The 20,758-nt window shown below is 37.4% G+C and overlaps 1 protein-coding gene across 1 annotated transcript; it reads right to left on the reverse strand.

Annotated features, from left to right (window-relative positions):
- Positions 1–251: 251 nt before the first annotated feature.
- Positions 252–20,672, reverse strand: LOC126640665 (protein adenylyltransferase SelO-like). The gene is made up of 19 exons (XM_050316652.1): positions 20,335–20,672; positions 19,000–19,118; positions 18,599–18,727; positions 17,820–17,884; positions 17,660–17,716; positions 17,462–17,560; positions 13,682–13,749; positions 12,605–12,692; positions 11,400–11,469; positions 10,690–10,762; positions 10,071–10,154; positions 7,954–8,083; positions 7,346–7,390; positions 7,177–7,258; positions 6,994–7,086; positions 4,214–4,293; positions 3,379–3,422; positions 889–968; positions 252–584 (listed from the first exon to the last, which is right to left on the reverse strand). The coding sequence occupies exons 1-19, from the start codon at positions 20,510–20,512 to the stop codon at positions 462–464; spliced, it is 1,707 nt and encodes a 568-aa protein (XP_050172609.1). The 5' UTR covers positions 20,513–20,672; the 3' UTR covers positions 252–461.
- Between the last annotated feature and the right edge of the window lie 86 nt (positions 20,673–20,758).

Here is a 20,758-nt window from a genome sequence, read left to right on the forward strand (position 1 = left end):
GCAAAAGACTTAAGAAAATCTACGTCTGCAGAATGCAATGATATTTGACCAGTGTGTAACAGCAAGAAGAAAATGAATCAAAATACCATAGTATTAAAACTAGTTTAGATGGATTTTAAACTGAACAGTCACTAAAAGCTATTAAGACCTACCTGGTCAGCTATGAGTTCTGAGAGGTAAAGTGTGACATTTTGGCAGAACTTAAATATTGTTACTCAAAGTAATGAACAGAAGAATGCAAAAGGCAGAGCTATCAACACCAATATAATTGGCTGATGCAAGCACACATAGTGATCCATTTCTTTAATCTTACACTTCAAAAAGTTGGTAAAGACCTTGTCTTGCCTAGTAAAGTAGCAGATTCCAGTCCACAAAGTATAAGGGAGGAGAGTGGTCCATTAATCCTGTGTGAAGGCCTGAGCTTCGACCTGGATTGTTTTTCCTGCTTGTTCAAATTTCTCTCAGGATGAACAGCTTACTTTCAGGTCCTTGGCCCAAGCTGGGGGGCGCAGGGAGTAGCCTGCTTGCTCTGCAGCCTCCTGTCTCTGGAAGGGATGTTGTAAAACCTGCTCGAGGAGACGGACCTGGAAGCAATTAAAAATGGGTAAGTTTTTATACAAAATGTTGTCCTGCAAACAAGAAAAGTTTCTTCCACCACCCTCCTGGTTCCAGATACTATCACGTGAACTGCTTACTATTATTAGTACTACTATTAATATAGTCACTACTATTTATAATTAATGCTATTAATATTTTGGTTAATATTTAAAACAGTAATTGGTATTAGTACAATGTTGGTCAAAGCCCAGTACAGTTCAAAGTGTAAATGCAATTAGCTATTATGCCAATTATTATTAAATATGTCAAGAAAAAAAGGAATAATTTTACCTCAGAGAAATCATTCAAATTAGCTTTTTGCACTGCTGATTCTGCCATCCAATTCCTAAGTATGTATCTAGGATTAACAGCTGAAACCAAGAGTAAATAATGTTAAATTTAGTTAGACACATTCAACAAAAGGAACATACGGTCATTGAAACGTGTCATTGAAATCTTCAAGAAGGTTTAATTTGCAGATGAAGAAAAAAAAGCATAAAAAGGAAAAGGAATTAATCAATCTATTTATTTTTATGAGTTGCTAAAAGGATTTTTTTAAACTTGCACAATGAGCCAAAGTGCCAAACAAAAATTAGAATGGTAAGGAACGTGACATTGATACATAACAAATATCCCATTAGGAACATTAGGAACAGCAGACTTTTCAAGTGTGATGAGTTTTACCATGGCCTGGGTTCCTGCTACATTGTTGGAAAGCATATTTCAATGTTGTCAATACCATCGTAGGGATTATTAATTATTAAGATATCCGCTAAAGTATATGTACTTAGATACTCCTATATCATATAACAGAAGTTTAGCCATAAAGGCCTTTAATGTTGCATTTCAACTGTAGTTTTTATAACCTACTGTTTCAACTTTCCTTTTTCTCTCTCTCAATTTTTCTGGCCAAGTATTTGATTTAGTTCAGTAAATAGGTTTTCAATAGTAAAGTGTATTAACTACTTAAAAAGAATACTTAAAAGGTGAAAAAGTTAACATATGACTCATACAAAAATTATCATTTACATTAAAACCGTGAGTCATATTAGCAGGAGAATATTTGTCACAGAAATATCTTCTTAACAATTGCAAATTGACAAGTTTCACAGTGGAGTTAAAAATATCTGTAATTAACACAAGTGACAAGATAATTATGAAAGAGTAAGACAAGCAAGATAATAAAAGGACAAAGGGAAAGAAATTTTGTGGCCTTAAAAGCATGATCTGGTCTACATCTTTTTTTACATGCTTCTTTTGTAAAGAAATACAATTGTAGACTTCGATTGTCAAAACTTTTTGATCAACTCTTAAGGAGCTAAATTTAGGCAGTATAAGATAAAGTACTACTAAGAACTGAAAACTAAATAAAGGGAGGAAAAAATAAAAATAATTGGTCAACTTCAAATGATTCAAGGCAATGTACTTGGAGAAGTGACACATAATAACAATTAGGGAAAGATGATGAATAAGGAGGTGCTAATGGCAATACGTTCAGGGTCAGTCAAAGACAGCAATATATAATTAAGGTGTGACTTCCCAACCCATATAAAAATCTGAAGACCCACAACCGTTTTGTCTTTAATATGAAAGGCTGGGTAAAAATGCAGTTGACTGTGTTGAGCCAGATTTCTGCTGCAAGCTGTAATGACAAGGGACAGCTGTTTCAAGCAAATGCTTAAACAAACAAACCAAAAGAAAAACCAAACAATTTTAAAGAGACCACAGGGGCATCTAAGTGATCTATTTAAATGCATGGATGTAAAAATGCAAAAGAAAACAAACAAACAAAAAAACCCAAAAACATTCTTGGAATTTCATATCCACTGTTTCTGCTGTGATGCTTACCTGCAGTACCTTTGCCATTCTGTGTTTAGAATAACTTGGAGAATCAAAACACTTTCGTTTGCCTTCTATGACTGACTAGACAGTCCACAAGGAGTTTTTTCTCCAGGTGAGTTAAAAAAAGTGGGTGACTATCAGAAACCTGAATTCTGTATAACATGTTGAAAGGATCTGGGCATATTTAAGCATAAGACAAATCTTGGTCCACTGAGCCAGCACAGGATGCCTACCAGAACCTTTCCTGTCACCGCAGGCTCATCACTGGACAAGAGCAATGCCAAAGTTCTGAGAAGTGCAAACCAAGACATTCCCAGACTGCTGAAGGAAGGAAGTGCAGATCAAGGAGATGTTACTTGCACTCAGGAAAAGCGGATACAGCAAAAGAGGAAGGGCATCTCTCACAAGGAAATCAAATCCTAGGGGCCCTTTCAGAAAGTACCCTACCTTATACTGAAGAGTTACAAATTGGGCAGCAGCCACAGCATTCCCACACAATCCACTGATCTGACTCTGACTGTATTCATAATGGAAGGGATTTGTGTCAGACCAATTTCTTCATAAACACAGACAATTAAATTAAGGTTTTTTTTTTAAGGAGGGGAAAGGCAGGATATCTAAGGAGGAAGCAAGCCTCACTGTAGTCAAGGAATTACTTGGTCATTTGGCTTATGTAAAAAGTACATACATATTCACAAATCTAGCCATACACACATGGTTAGATTCTAATCATAACAGTGACCATAACATAACCAGAGACAGCCACAATGAATGTACAGGGTTACAAGACTTGCAGCAATGTAATGAGAGTTTCTCCCATTCATAGAACAGTACATTTTAGTTCTTCCCAAAAGGAAAAATAACTAACACCAAAGAAACTTTTGTAAGGACTTATTTGCCATTTCCAATTATCCAGTTCCTTTGGATTGCTTTACTTACCTATCATTCTTGTTCTTCTTTTGGTGTCTGAATCACCCTTGTTACTATACATGGAAAACAAACCAAAAGAAGAAAAACAAAGTGCTTTTAGCTAATGATGATTATGCTGATTTATTTTTAGAAATATCTGACTTTCATTAAAATCATTAAGTGTTCTGCTTTTGTGTTAAGCGGAAGCAGGTGTGAATCTCTAAGAATGATTAGACTTGGAAAAGACTGCACACCTTCTTGTAGGTTTTGTATCCTGTATTAATTTTTCCTAAGAATTGTATTTATTGAATAAAATTACCAAGTACCTAAAATATATGTCTTTTCACTACTATTAGCCATGCATACAATATACAACTAAGAAAAACATGTTACATTCTTTATTAAGACAAAAGAATTAACATTCCTATCTATGCAACATCAGCATTTTCCAAACACAGTCTGAGTATTCATGACTGTTCAACTTCTATCCACTGTCATCATAAAGCAATGTTATTGCATAGTAAATATATATATATGTTACCAGTGTTCATTCCTATGTATTTGCAAAGCCTCTTTGTGATTCTTGGACTGAATCTGTAAGACTGGTATTTTAACAGAAATTGTTAACCAAAGAAATCTGATAAAAATACAGACCACTCCTCCCATGTAATTTTTATTTAGCTGTGTGTCAAAACAGAACTACAATAGTAATTATTATTGAATCCAGCACAATCTAGAACCAAAAAAGGCATATGAAACCGTGTTTGGGCCACTTTATTACATCCACTGAAGATTATGAAAAACAACTGCAGATTAAATTTGCCTGATTCTGGCAAATACACACTTGAAAATGCATCAGACTTACCGCTTTAATCTCAAGAGGTACATAGTAACCCATTCTGAAAATAATTTGTGTTTACCCAGATCCTGGAGAGCCCAAAACTCCTAAAGAGAAAGAAACAGTTAGTGGCAAGTAATAAGAATTTTCTTTCTGTTAAGCAAAAACAAAAGTAAGCAAAAGAATACTGTGGTTTAACCCCAGCTGGCAACTAAGCTCCACATAAACACTTATTCACTCTTCCCCTCGGTAGGATGGGGTAGAGTATCAGAAGGTTAAAAGTAAGAAAACTCATGGGTTGAGATAATAAAAGTGTAATAATTGAAATAATTTAATAATAATAGTATGTTATCAACATTATTCTCAATCTAAATCTAAAACATAGCACTGTACCAGCTACTAGGAAGAAAATCCCAGCTGAAACCAGGATAATGAATATTAAAAGGATTTAAGAGAGAAATATATGATGACCCTTCAAGAATTTTCTTCTTCAAAATTCTACTAGCAACTTTTCCTCTGTATTAAAATAGAATACTGAGGAAAAGAATAGAATCAGTGAGAGAGGAGACAGAACTTGGAAAAGGCAAACAGCAAGAAATCAGAGCTTGGGGTTACTGCCTCCAGTGCTGGACAACCACAAACCAGGCTTCCCTGGTTGACTGAGAGCTAACAGCTGCTTCATATTGCTCAGCTGAAAGAAGCCGAAGCTCACAGATAAAAAATGAACTTCAGGGAAAGAACAGATTAGAAAGAAATGGACATAGATAAAAGGAGGTAAGCAACAGATATATAAGGAAAAAAAGGGAAATTTAAGGCAAGAAAAAAAAGTTTTGATCCCATCTGGGGTTCTTTTTTTTTAAGGGATAGGAGTAAAAAAATATAATGAAAACCGTATTTGATCATAAAGATGGGCACAGAAATTACTAAAATTTCAGAATGTTTCCAGTCAATATTAAATGTGAGGACTGCTTTGGTGCTCCCAAAGGCTTCTGGCATTTTTAGGTTAATTTTGATGTGCAGTTGAAAAAATCATAAGTGATCTACAAATCAATGTGAGAACTTACTTTGCTACTGATAAAGTATTGGTGTGTAAATTAACAGCAGGTGAAATTATTTTAAAGTTAAAATTCTTTAAAACAACTAAAACTTTTTAACAGCATAAAATTGTACCTGCTTTTCCACATCAGTTTTGGGACTCAGAACTTGTGGGCTAAATCATTTTATTGTGTGAAAATAAAAGAGATGGGGTTGCTACCAAATGAAGGCTGGAAATGACCCTTGGTGTAACAGCAGGGTCACAACTACACCACGACTGCTGGTTCCTCAGCCAGCACCCTCAAAGATGGGGAGATGGAGTTGCCATAAATTCCACTACTGCAGTAATCCAGGAGTGACTTCATACTGGATGAGGGTGGCTTTCATTCTTTCTATCACATGTAGGCCACTAAGAAATGGAAAAATCCCTTGTATTCTGTGACCAAAATACCTTCTCTTACAAACACACCCATCCTTTTATTGCACCCTGGGCAAAATATTAACTCCAAAGCTACAGCTTTTTTTTTCTTTATTGCTTACCTCTGGAATATCTCAACTTTTTAACTCTTAATGGCTTCAAGCTCATAGAAAAGGTCAGGACAGACCTCTTAGCAGAACATAATAAGGAAAACTACTTAATTATCTTGGACAAAACTAGAAGGAGAAACAGCAACTCCTCATTTTCATTCTGTGCTTTACATACAGTCATTCTGCTTCTTCCTAAAACAACGTAGTAAGTCCACTTGGTCTCATTTTAAAATAGTTTCAAAGACAAACAGAAGTAAGGGAAGGCAATGAATTTTCCCAGGCAAAGTGAACAATATTCATCACGTGGAAAAGGCACTGTATTAAAGAATGCAAAAAGGCTTCCTATTTTTCTTTCCAGATTAGGTACATACAAGCTTTTCAGAATTTCCCCTCTGCATTTTTACCCAGTTATTACTCGCCTAGCATCTCACTCCAGTTCAAACATTTCAACTATATTTCCACTTCCAACGACTGCACTAAATCCAGGTAAAAATTTGATATCTTTTAAATATTCTCATCTCTTTTATGGTTGTACTTGGTCCTGAAGAATATATTTAGGCTGAGCTAGCAGCAACACAGGATGGCATAGCAGGCTGAGCAGAAAACCATAGCAAAATGTGTTCTTATGCTTTAAGTTAAATTTAAAACCAATCTTGTGCTCAAGAAAGGGCAGAGACCGCTCTGGGCAAAGGGCTCTAGCAAGAGTTTATGACAAGATGGGATCTCACTTATCATTACATACTGTGACAAGCTGATGGGCCTGAGCAGAGGTTTAGGCCACCTGGTAAACCCATGTTAGGAAAAGTTCAGTTGACCTGAGGTTGAAATTTTCGTTATGAGCCCTGTCCAACTTCACTTGTTGGATAAAAGGTATTCTTAAGCAAGACAACAAGAAAAAGGAGGGGAGGGGGAGGAAAGGTCTTTGTAGCAGACCCACCTTAAATGTGGAGAAAACACATTCCCACCTGTGTATAAGAATTTATGACTACTCATCTTGGACCTGTACCAGAGGCTGAAAATCTGACTTCAGCACTCTTCATTAAGGCACCTTCCATTAGCACTTTTCATTAACATATCCTTCATTATCAGACACAGTCTTAACAAGGGGTGGTAGCATGGCACAGATGTATTAGCCTTACTCTCCCTTAATAATGCTATAATGACATATTTTCCAGATAAATCAGGCTCAAGACATCCTCTAGTACATCAGGGTTATGTCCAACTTGATTTACTTGTATTAATACCTCAGGAATATGGAGCTCCCTTAACTGGTCTTCAGTAATTTCACTCAGTTCTCGAAATGTCATTGTAAAATCAGCCTTTGTATCTTCCATAATCTAGTGAAATAAAGATCATTCTATCAGTGCTTTTCCAGTATGGGGTATCAGTTCAGGTGTTTGCCAACAAAATTAGCAAAGTAAACTCACTTTTAAGAGGAAAGCAATCAAATAGTTATCATTCTCGTTCTCCCCAAGAAGACCCAATTTTGCTTTGAATAGTTCTGTGAAACTGAAAATAATAACAAAGTTAGTAAATTGTTACATAATATAATTTATAGTACTGTGACTAAAAGGTTTGAGTTCTGAAACTGCATACCGGCTGTAATAGTGCTCACCGTACCCCTCCAAAATCTGGGAAGCTCTGCAAAAACAAAAACAAAAGAAAGCTCTGCAAAACCAAAAGAAATGTCAAGTTCTATGGAACTAAAATGCTACTGTGGGTAAAGTCCTACTGTACACTAAACAAAGAAAACTCCTTCTGAGTGATATCTCAGAAACATTGATATTCTGAATCATCTGGGATCCATTCTTCATATAAGAATATTTACAACAGGCTCTTAAAATACTAACTCGTTACTTCAGAAGGATGCAGGGTCTTCAAAAGTGAGCTTCTTAAAGAAAGAGCTAGAGAAACTTAAAACAGGAAACTAGAGGCAAAGGCCCTACCTCGGTGAAAGGAGAATGAATCACACAAGATCGAGTACCTCTTTGTGGTCCTATTTTGCTATTATTTATGACCAGTGAACACCTTTCTCCCCTCCCTCCAACCTTATTCTGGCCAACAATTAATCCAGAATCAATTTCCACTTAAAAAACAAAAAAAAATTAAAAGCTAATCACTTTCTTTCCTATGCATATGGTGATTAGAGGGTCTCCCATCTCACTACTTCTTTTAAGCATTAAGATATTTCAAAGATTACTTACAGCTGCTTTTGCCTGGGATCCAATATAGGTTTTAGAGCTTGTAAGAGCTTGCTCAGATTGAACAGCCCCACATTTGCCTGATTTCCTATTTTATATCTCTTCTCATCATCAGATGTGTTTGGAACAAAATCTGTTTCAAACAAAACACTTCTTTTCCATAACAGAGCAATTACAATAAACAATCAATGTTAAAATATTGAGAGTGAACTCATAAAAGACCTAAAGCTACTAAATATTTAAAGTCAGATCACAAGGATACTTATTTACAGTGAATTAACTCAAGATCTATTAGTTGCAAATCTAAGGAACACATCCTTCACAGACAAGTTCTCATGTGTCACAAGTGACATTTTCCTACTTGAAGATACAAAATAAATTCAATGTTTAAACTGAAAAAGACCATTTTCACATTAAAAACAATGTCTTTTACACTTAGAAACAATGTTTTTTTCTACATATAGCACTACTATTTATCACACAGATTAAGCAAACAAATGTTCAACTAGATTCAGGATTTATAAGTATTTCTGTAAAAGTCTCATGTTTAATAAACATGTATTTAATAGGACACCTAAGCAAGATTTTTTTTGGTTGTACAAGCAAACTTTATGTATTCACGTAAAAATTAGGGCTAATGGGTTCCAGTATGCAAATCCATTATCTGAGAGATAACAAATACCTGCCAGGCAAGTTGTAAGTATCCAGAAGTAAAATGTATGCCTATCTAAGTGGATGTAGCATGAACCCCTTGCTCAGACCAAATGCAGGTAAGCTGATCAATGCACACAGCACTGCCTGAGTCCTCAGAGGACACCAACAATAAACAGAGCATTAAGGAGGAGACCTGTGACACATGTGTCAGATCTGGTAAGTGGTTCAAATCTGAATTTTAACTCTAAAGACTTTCATCTGGCTCTAGGATGCACTGCCTGTGGCTGGGACAGGGTAAGGTTTCTTTTCAGCAGCCTGTACAGCACCGTGTTTGAGACTTGTGACGGAAACATTGCTGATAGCAATGTTTTACACGTTGCTGAGCAGTGCTGGCACAGCATCAAGGCCTTCTCACTCTGCAAGCCCAGAAATTTAGGGTAGGGGTGGCCAAGAGGCTCAGAGGGGACACAGCTGAGACAGCTGACCCCAGCTGACCGAGGGGATATTCCATACCCTCTAACATCATGCTCAGCAATTAAAACGGGGTAGTTTTTCCAAGGCAGCTGTTGCTCAGGGACCAACTCAGCATCAGTCTGGTGGTGGGAGGTGGTGAGTAGTTGCCTTTGCAACTTGTTGGTCGCCCCTGCCCCTTTTTTTTCCTCTTTGCTTACTCAACTGTCTTTATCTTGACCCACAAGCTTTTTCTCATCCTTGCTTTTCCAATTCCCTCCCTCATTCTGCAGCAGGGGGGAGTGGACAAGTGGCTTGTGGTCCTTAATTGCTAGCTAGGGTCAACCCAGCACATAATAGAATATTCAATATATAATAATATATAATAATAATTCAATACTGTAAAAACAATGACATTTATTCTCATGAGATTTCCTCAATTTGAGGCTGCAAGCTCATGAAAACACACAGTGAGATAATTACTGCTGGTTCTGAAGCTTACTCAGATACAACCACTAAACCATAATCTAATAATACGTATTTATGACATACTGGATCTATATATGTATCAATCCCAGACCAAGTTCATACTTTTAAAGAAAGGTTGTGTAGGTTTGATTAGTTTTCTTCAAACATATAATTAGCTGCTGTGACTATAAAGCTAGAGCTTGATGCACGCAAAATTACTGTATTGCACTTTTGCTTTTGGCTACTTCCAGCAATACATAATTTTTAGTTTTTAATGTTCTGTTGCAGCATCTATTCAACTGATGAAGTTCAAGTGGAAACCTTCTCATGAAAATTGGTTTAACAATAACATTTCATGAATGCAACTTGTACAGTCTATCATGAAACTGGCCACTGATACAATTTTTTTCCCTAAAGCTCTTCAAACAATACATATGCTGAGGATTTTTCTGCTAATAATGTTAGGAGTTTTCATGCACATAGAAACTAAATAATTTAATTAAAAGAATTTACGTAAAAAAAAAATTAAAAACAGGTGCTACACTCACTTGGGTCATAAGAGTCCATAAATCCAAATGGACCATAATCTATTGTTATGGACAATAAACTGAAGTTATCTGTATTGCACACACCTACAATTAAACAAAGAGGAGAAACAAAAGTTAAAATTCCACCTGACCCCATAGTCTGTAGGGAATTTGCTGTGAAACAGATCCACTGAACCTGAGAATTCTGGAGCAGCTACTTTTCAGCAACGAGGCTCTGGAAAGTCACCCACTCGAGGCAGGGCAAGGAGGAGGCGCTGGGTGTGCCCCTCGCTCCCCATGCCGGGCGGTGCCGCTCCGCCTTCGGGCAGGGCCACGGCTGGGCCGGCAGCGCATCGCTGCCTTAGCTTTAATAATGGACACCTGCAGCAAAGGTGGGCAGCGCTGCACCCCACGTGCTATAAGAGGCAGGGTTTTTATGCGGATGGATCAAATTCAGAGCAGCTAAACTTGTGCGTGGCATTGACACGTTGTCTTCGTACACGGGACTGCTGTAACAGTTCTGGGGATTCGCGCTCCCACCAGGAGACAGCAGAAGAACTGAAGACAAAAGTGAAAAATAAACCCCATTTTTAAGCATATGACTATAAAAAGCCCCTCCTGTAAAGCCAGTGCAGCTTACCATGTGCAAACCCCACAGACATCCACAATGCAATCAGATTTGCAGTCTCTGATACGACTGTAGAGAAAAATTCCTAAAACCAAATACATCTTTTACTTCAAGTCCTCTGTATCAAAAGTAGTAAATGACATAAACATTTTATTCACCTTAGAAATATGTAACACATTCTATTTTAAAAATGTATATCTGTCTGTCAGGACTTTTCATTCACATTCTAAATCATGCAAGTGCATAATGAACTTATCCAGCAAATACTATAGTTAAGTAAGTATTTACAGATGCCCTAAAAGAAATTAAAAAGTAAAATTAAAAAAACCCACAAATACACTATATATACTAGTGTGTATACTAGAATGTACAGTATATACTACATTTATTTTAGAAAAACTTCATGACCACTGCTCACTCAAAATCTGAGCAAAATATAACAGCAAATGGAAGAAAAAAAAAAAAAAACAGAAAATGGAAGCTTCACAATAAACATGTCCATAATAAAAAGTGGTGAAGAGCGATCATATTTGATTTTGAGAAACCAAAAAAATCAAGGAGCAGATTTTTGCTGCATAGAATTAATAAACTTTTGCTAATAAAAACTAGAAAGCTTAATTCAACATTTAAAACCTTTTAAAAGCTGAAACTCTGAAGAGCACTGAGTAAGTTTTGCTCACACACTTGTAGAAATTAAAAATAACTTTTAAAAAAAGACTTACCAGATATCTATTTGAATCATTCATAGCTATTGATGGAAAATGTTCCTGGATGATAAAGTCCAGCAATCTTCTGTAATAGGAGAGGCAGAATTCTTTAAACAAAACTGGTGCTTTTAGAACTCATCGTTCAAAACTCTTGTTTTCAAACAGCAAACTCCTAATCAACAGCTTGCCACAAATAGTTATTAGAAAACTTAGTCGATTTATTCCAGTGAGTATGGGATTAAGCTCTTCCAAATGCTTAGAGATAAACCTAACCCTAAAGTTCCAGTGATAAACACGGCTGGAGATTGCCACACAGAGTAAAGATTATTTCCACACATTAAACCTCCAGAGCAGAATAGGATCTGGTTTGGCATGCAGCAATATCCCTTTTTTAGGAAAACAGAGTTTGCATATCCAAAAAAAAGTATACAATTACAAGGAATAATTCTTCACCGGAATTCTCAAAAAGAAAATTTTATGGCTGAATTCTTTAACCAAAAAATACTTTAACCCAAAAAACCCAAAGCATAACTTAAAAACAGTTCCCTAATTCGGTCTTCCAGTTTTACAATAAAAATCTGCCAAGATTAAAAAACAAAACAAAACAAAGAGTACTAGCTGTGTAGAGTTATGTGGGAAATTAAACTGAATTATCAGTTACTACAATGTACAACTGCTTGTATGAGTTATTCCTCATTTGTAATTATCCCAAAACAACTTCTATTGCTCCTTTTAAATATTTACAGTAGACCTAAAAATTTGTCATGCTGAGAGGCTTAAAACTGTGCAATGATTTCTTACCTAGTATACTTCTCTAATTCTGCATGTTTCTGAAGAGCCTACTTTATATGACATACTTATGCTAATGATTTATTTCATATTTCTGTTAATTTAGCTTCACAGACAACTACAAAAAATGTAGGAACTTATACTTTCAATTTACAAATCTTTCCAAAGCAAACAATTCCTCCCTAGTGCTTAGTTACCGGAATTATTTCAGCTACAAAACCTCTCTCATTTTGTAAGGCCCAGGCTTTTTACCCCAATGAGGTATCTTTTGAATGCTTGTATAAAAATAGCAGGTTACCTATGAGTAATTCTAAATTATGTAATCTTACTTTCTAAATAATTTGTCTAAATTCCAAGTGTATACATGCATTCTAATATATATTCAATTGTTGAGAAAGCTATTATAGCTACTACAAAGATTAAATTCAAACCTTTGTAAGTCCAGTTCCCCAGAACGAGCTAAGATTTCTAAGGATCCTATACGAAACCATGACTTGGCAAGACGTAGCACTATTGCACCTTAAACACAGAGACATATGTGTTTAAATGTAAACAGATTATCAGCAAAACAAAACAGTTGAAGAGTAAAAGCCATCATATGTTGTTTCTATACACACAGAATTTCTATATGCACAGTTAAACTGGTATTTTTGTAAGTATGCCTAACATGTAACAGATGAATATGTATAATGTGTAATATTACTTCACTACACATACATTTTAATGATAAAGCTTAATTTGCTATACCAGTAACCATGGGCAAACTTCTGTTGGTGCATTAATACTAGAATTACTCCAGAGATGGTAGGAACAGAGAAAGAACCAACAGATCTTCCCCATACTGCACCATCCCACTCTTTATCACATTAATAATAATAATGGCCAGTCTTCGCGAGCGAAGATCTGGGGAAGGTCTTTCCACCTTCCAGCCTGCGCATTGGATTTTTTAGGTGAGACACAGTGTGCGCGGAACTGAGCCCACCCTTTAATCCTAAAGTTCATCTGCCGGGGCCAAGCGAGCTTGGACGGTGGCAGCGAGGTCCTTAGGACGTAGGTGGGTTGCCTTTAAGGGCTAACGAGCCCCACCTGCCCGGGAGTGGCCCTGACCGGGAATCGAACCCGGGTCTCCGCGGTGATAGCGCGGCGCCTTTACCACTGGACCACCAGGGGCTCCTTATCACATTGATAATGTAGCAATGGCACAGCCACTGCAGCATTCCCACCATCCTAGTACTGCTACCAAAACAATGGAAAATTTTCCTATGTAATTTTTGTAATGGCATGTGAAAATAAACATTATATTCCTGCAACACATATGCCACAGTCATAGAAGACCTGTTCACAGGGCTACATCTCTTCAACCAAGGTATGTTTCGGGCTGATTTTCCCAGGACAAGTTTTATATCTCAATAAATTAAATTAAACCTATTTAGTACTTTTTATTACATATTTTTGCATGGAGAATGAAGTTAGTGTTGTAACATATTATGTCAAAATATGTTCATTACCTCTTTCTTTCTTAATGTTTCCATTGTAAAACTGGTCTCTCCACACATCATCATCACTTACAACTAAGCTATAACAAACAAGAAATGAACATTAAAAAGTTATCTCAGCAGAAATAATTTACAACAAAGATCAAATCACATTTTATATAAATTCATTTTGTTCATAAAAAGAAATATCTTTCTGGTGGCATAGCTTTGTATTTAAAAATGACACAGGCAAAGAGTAAGCCAAGGCTTATCAGGGTTCATTAGCAAGGTGCATTTATTTTGTACTTAATACAATGCTGTCCGATTTTCATTATTCACACTGTTCATGGGAAGGGGGCTGCACTAAAAAAACAAACTGCATTCACTTGGAACCTCAGTGACTGATTGGTGTGATTATAACATTAAATGAGTTATAACTTCCCTGAGGACAACAGTGAAATCTTGACAGAGAAATTAGAAACCAAATTAATGCATCAGATGGAGGTTGCCTTTTACATGAGCCAATACTGTTGTCTCAGGAACTTTGGGAACAGATCTAGGACCCTTAGCAATCAGGAACTCTTCAAATATTATCAAGACACAAAAAAGACGTAATTCTAATGATGCATTACAATTATCCCTTCTTCACTGGTCTTAATGCTGAGATTTTTAAAAACAATCTTTTTCTTTTTATTTGCCTTGAAATTCTGTACATACTTTACATTTTCATATTTACCCAAATGTTGAGATGTGTGTTTAGAACAACATGCTCTAAAATATTTCACAACTTACACTTTTTGAAATAACATATGTAATTTCACTGTATTTTCTGTTAAATCAGGAAAAAAACAATCCTCCTTGATATTTAATGCAGCCACTTGTATCTGCTACCTATTAGGGAGTTGAAGACAGCACAGAAGACAGAACTAAACTCTTTTTGGAGGTACACAGCAAAGATCAAGAAACAAACCCAATATTCCATTCATAAATATGACTGAAGACAGGCACAGTGTTAAAATAACTCTCAAGAGTTAAATTTTGAGAGTACACGAGATTCAGGGTTTACATACTTAAGCATAAAATTTTAGAAAGAATTTAGTTGGACCAAAAATGCGGCGTATGCATAGATAAATATGTACCAAAAAATAATGAAAAGAAATTTTCTGAATTCTTACACAGTGCAGTTGCTTGCAACAGCAACTGTGGCTTTGAAACTAAATTATTGTTATTACATTCACTATTTTTGAAGATATCTATTAGATATTCAAACTGAATGTTCTGTTAACTGCAAAGAACAGGCAGTGAATTGTTCCAGAAGGTGGGAAATGTATCTAGAAATCAATCTGCTCCCATTACTGGAGCTGTATTGATACAAGTAGCATTAGGACTTTTTTTTTATTATTATTATTACTCATCTGGAACCAATTGGTATGTCGGAAGAAGAAAATCTTTGTTCTTTAAAAGAAAACAAAAAAATTCAAATACAGGGAACGAACCTCAGATGCTAACAAAATACTGTGTGTGTCAGAGCACCAGGGGACAGGAGTCAGAATAATAATGCTAATAATAATGCTACTAAATTTTCCTAGTTTGAACAGACCTCTGCCAGAAGGGTTGTTTGACTCTATAACTCTTAGCAGGCTCTCTGCAAAATTTCTGTAGAATACCAGCACTTCTTTTATTGCTGACGAAAAATCAATAGGGGTATCAACATTTAGTTACCAATACAAGTTAATGGACATGCAACACTTAAGGGCTGGCCAGGCAGCTCAGCAGCCACATAAAGATACATTCCCACTATAAAAGTAGTTTTCAAATGGTAAGTACCATTACTGGAGAGAAGGCAGCAGCAGAACAGATGTACACTCAACCATAGGAAATGGAGCACTGAAATTGCTCTTAACCAGAGAAGCTTGGAACAGCACTCACAGAAGGATAGATGGATCATATCCCACCCTACCCAGTTCTCACTTAGGGGCTGGACTTTACATTCCAACGTGCTCTGCCTGCTTTTCTGCATGAACATCAAGCCCTATGCAAGTAAAGGCCACCCTGAAGACTATGCATATTAGCTCACTTTTTTGACCTAATGCGTGACACTGCTCACTGGTAGTCCCAGTATGTGACTGAAATGGTACTGTATGAAGTGTTCTTTGTCTGGCAGTACAGTCATAAACTGTAGCACCCCATTGGGAATGCAGTACTTAACATTAATAGAACAAACCAACCTGCTGGGTGTTCTGGGATAAGCTATAAGGCTTTTCCTCCCACTTCTGCCAAGATGTGACAAGACCTCTGTAAGTCCGTCCCACCAGCCTCAGTACAACAGCTCCCCATTGAGAAGAATATGGATGTCAGCTGGGGTTTTTCCAAATTAGGTCTTGCAAACAGTCTGGAGATCTTGTACAGCAGTTGAGAGAGCCAGGCATTTAACCAATCTGCCAGTAGAGAACTAAAGCACACTGTGTGCTCGGTAGAAATCGTGCACAGTTAAAGAGGACTTTCGTACTAGTTTGGCGCTGAACAATTTGTTGAGATGACAGCAAAGAGAGGCTATAACCTGCCTGATGCTTTCCTGCTGATATTCAGACAGATTTAAAGTTCTGCATTAACAAGCAACAGCAAAGGGTCTCAGGATGAAGTCAGTGAATAAACCACCAGAAATGTCATTTACAAGCACTGCACTTCAACAGAGCAAATGTGATAAAACTAATGCTAGAGAGATTTGGAGATGCTTTGCAAATACAGATACCTGGACATGTGGCAGCTGAATACAAGCCTCTTCTGCAGAACATTTACTTTCTTTGAAGCCTTAAACGTTGGAGTACAGACCTGAGACTACTTAGAACACAAAATCAACTTGACATTTTAAACACGATAATCTGAAAATAATCCGTTACTTGATTCTGAGAAAATCATCCAAATGAGTGAGGTATTAAGTCTCATTGGATTTGAAGAGAATTAGTTTTGGAATTTTTTTTACAAAATCTCCCTCTTTGCTCAAGGGGTGTTTGCATAAATAAAGAATTGAGAGCAATTGCCTACATTCAGTACTACCTCCAGTATTAACATATGTTCATGTGACGGACAATTTTTCCAACCAATATTAAAAAGTGCAACTGACTGACCATAACAGTACAAAAATAGCCACTTTCAACATTTTCCTAGTTGGCTGGATTCTAGGAAAATTCATTCAAATGTTTAACTTTAGTGTAATAAAAGACTCATTTATTAACCATGTTCAATGTATTAATAGACTCATTGATTATCCACATACATTAGAGGTATTATTACTGCTTACAGGGCAGGAATCCAGCCCTGCTGCTTTTGCAAGTCGGTGGTGAGAGAACATTTATTTTGTATTTTAAAGAGAAGAAACTCAACTGAAATATTATAAACCGTGGAGAGGCAGGTTAGTGTCAGATATAATCACTCAATCTAAGTTCCACTTTTTACTTTCTTTACAAGACGAGCCACATTTCAAACAGGTAATTCTGTGAAGACAGTCTTACCAGTGAACAACAGCTGCTTACTGCTAGACACAGACAGTACACAATATTGTTTTCAAATGAAGTAGTATTTTAAAGCATAGCAAAGACAAAAGTGATGTGATTAATTGCTGGAGCTTATTATTATTGGAAAGTTTTATCCAAAAATCTACGGAACTGGAGGGGTATATTCTGTTCTGATTGCACCCATATGAAAAGATTTATCGTCTTGGGAACTAACTGCCCTGCATTATTGATGCTCAGTCAAACTCAGTCAGAAAATTACCTGTAAATGAAGATACTGTGAAAAAGAAAAGAAAAATACCTAGCAGCTCTGCTTGTAGGAATTCCAAGATAGTGCATGGCCTCACTACATAAAAACTCTCTAACAGAAGAGCGAAGCACAGCTCTTCCATCTCCATTCCTACGAAGAACAGAGAAATAAGGAATAGGTCATAAAACCAAAGCAAATTTCAAAAAGAAAGCATTCAGTTTTGGTGTACACAGAATAACTGTAACTTACCTGGAGTATGGGGTCTTTCCTGACCCTTTCAACTGCAGTTCCCACCTCTCACCATGCCTGCAAAAGTACCATTAGCATTTTTAACAGTACACCTCAGGCTATCTATCAATCAACTAAACTGAACACAGAGTTGAATCAGTCATTTAAAAAAATGTCACACCTGTTTGTATATACTCCGACCAAGTGGGCTCTTCCATCCCCCAGCTGACCTGCCCAGGTACCAAACTGACAAAAAAGAAAATCAAGTTATTTTCTTCTACCATTTATAGCAGTTATACTTGAAATGATACGAATTACATGTAAGTTCTCTGTGTTCTACACAATATAATGACACATTGTCTCATGCAATCATTAAGAGGTTGATCCCTAAAGCTGTATTTCCACACTCACACCAATAATTAATCGGAAAACCACAGAAAAAGAATAATGGCAGTAACCTTCCAGCTATGATGTACAGCTACAGACCTGCCTCTTTTGTATAACGAGCCTTTAAACTCACACAGCTTGTTTTGGTTTTTTTTCACTGGAAATTACAAACCAAATTCTACAATTCTTCTCCATTAATAATCATACCACTTGCAATAAAACTTAACTCTTAGTAATCATGGTATTGCAGTGAGGCTCTGCCCTTCTTCACTCCTCTGAGTTGATAATACCTGTCACAAATCAGAGCTGGCCAGGCTGCAGGGGTGCTAAGCAGAGTCGGCAGCTAATGGAAGTTAAAAAGATAATTTGCTTCAGGCATAAACAGAAGCAGAGGAAGTAAACATGGTACTGAGAAAGAATATTACAGTTTTCTTACACCTGCAGCCCCTTATGAAATTCAAATCCGCAATCAAAATGTTACTAAGTGTTCATGTACTTACAGGTATTATCAAGGTATAACTCATATGAAAATTCTACGTAATTCAACTTGGAAGAAGTGAGTGCCACAGTTACCTGGTGACCCCCATATCTATGAGCCAAAGGAACAGATCCAAATATCACTTTCCCACCACTGACGAACTCAAGAAAATCAGATGTTCCTTTGACAGATATATCAAGATCCAAAATATTTTCAAGAACTTCCTGGAGAAAAAAGAGTACAGATGGTACTTGAACATGATTGAATCTTCAGTGGTAATGAATATGTTTTCTCTACAGATTTTGTTACTAAAAGACAGTTCACAACATGTTTTATATATGTTTAACAATGTTTTAAATATGTTTAAAGTATATAGTGATGAGATGCTTTTACAATAAATAGCATATGAATATTAAAATATACTTTAAAATATACTTTAGTATACATGTATTAAGAATCTCTACTAATTAGAGAGGAACAAAAAACAACAGCCAACCTTTGAAACAGCTACAAGACGAACTCTAGATTTAAAAGGTGTAGGATAGACAATTGAAAAAATGCAGTTTCTCACATTACGGACATAATTTTCCTGGATTACATCAACTGGAAAAGGATCTGTAAACATGAAAGAGAGAAAAAATGTCTTTTAAAAAAATTAATCATATGTTTCTAATACCTTTCATCCTAAATCAAATCAAAATACTTCAGAAACAACTAAAACTGAAGTATTTGCCACAATCTACATTAAGCCTGCATGAAAAGCAAGCCCAAATAAATTTAGGTTTTTATTCTGTTTGTAATTTTTGAAAAGTAGGACTGAATTCTGCAGTTAAAAGAATCTAGCAAGGCATGCTATTTTTAAGATCTAAACCATATCTAAGCAGTTTCATATTGCACTGCATTATATACAACCCTAAAAGATATTTACATGAGACAGAGTTTAGCTATTCCCACAACTAAATATAGTTCAGTGCTGCCCAATGTAGCGGAACAGATTTAACTGCACCAGTAACTGCTGTCTATAGTCCATATACAGCAGTGATCACCACGTAACCTGAGAAACCCGATGAAGTCTTTTCTGAGCAATGTAAACAGTGAATGAAAGGCTCCGAAGATGTAGTTCTCGCTGTAGCAGAACATATGTACTCAGAACATGTGCTTCATTTTTCTTTGGACATGTTCTGTGCCCCGATCCATGGTAACAGAGGACAAATATTGTTTTAAAACACTTAACTAATACTGTGTGGTTTACCATCTTCATGGATTTTTGCTTGCAACAATCTTACAATTCTGCATTAATTATATAATCCTAATACTTTATAGCTATTGTTTTGTGAAAATTTTGAGTTAGCATCTCTGGACCCTTACTGTTAGCAATGTTTCTCAACACCTCTACTGTAAATCCTGTTATAGCCAGCTTACACAAGATTTATCACTATTATCTCTTAATGTTCACAAGGAATTGTGTCACCTGATGAAATGAGTTCTGTAACGTTAACATATAAATTACCATAACGATTACAGGCAATTATGCGTGCCTGGGAGCTACAATGCTTGGTGTACTGCCAGTCAGGTGTCAGGTTATCAATTTTGCATTAACTGGGAAAAAAACCCAACCAACCAACCAAAAAAACCTCCTTACCGCCAGTCTGGTTTTAATTTTAAGAGTAGTATCTGTGTATATATCAGGTCTTCACTTAATTTCTGCTTTAGTAGCTGCCACAACAACCCATCAAGCAAGAGCCGCAGGGCAGGGCAGGCGTGCACAGCCCCGGGGCAGGGCAGGGCAGGCCAGGCCGTACCTAGGAGGCTGTCGGAGGGCAGGCCGTACCTAGGAGGCTGTCGGAGGACAGGGTCCAGGCACAGAGCTCCGCCGCCCCCCGGCGCCGCGGGCACTGCCCCGGCTCGGGCCGGGAGGCGTTCGGGGCCGGGCAGAGCCCGCGGGAGCCGCACAGCGCGGCCAGGCCGCCCCACGCCAGGCATGCGGCCAGCCCCAGGGGCCACCACATGTCCCCAAACCTTCAGCGAGTCCCCAAAAACACTGGGCCTCAGGTCTGAGGTCTCCCTCCCTCAAAGAGAGGGCGGCGGGAGGCGCAGGCGGTGCCCGCTGCCCGGGCGTCGCCGTCGGCGCCCCGCGGAGGGCGGTGGCGGTGCCCGCTGCCCTCCCCGCCCGCCCCACTGCTCTGCCGGTGCCCCGCCGGAGGGCGGTGGCGGCGCGGGGCTTCCGCGTCCGGGTCGCGGCGGTGCCGAGAGGC

The sequence above is a fragment of the Myiozetetes cayanensis genome, unplaced genomic scaffold, assembly GCF_022539395.1.
Source record: "Myiozetetes cayanensis isolate MyiCay16 unplaced genomic scaffold, myiCay2020 scf1, whole genome shotgun sequence".
NCBI classification, from domain to species: Eukaryota; Metazoa; Chordata; class Aves; order Passeriformes; family Tyrannidae; genus Myiozetetes; species Myiozetetes cayanensis.

Bases quoted from the DNA above. Each gene is read 5' to 3' on its own strand.
- LOC126640665 (XM_050316652.1), bottom strand. From the start codon at position 20,512: ATGTGGTGGCCCCTGGGGCTGGCCGCATGCCTGGCGTGGGGCGGCCTG. The intron at 17,885-18,598 runs GTAACTGTGGCA...CTTTTTTGTCAG, and splicing joins ATAGATATGGGGGTCACCAG to TTTGGTACCTGGGCAGGTCA. The intron at 3,423-4,213 runs GTAAGTCTGATG...TTCCATGTATAG, and splicing joins TACCTCTTGAGATTAAAGCG to TAACAAGGGTGATTCAGACA.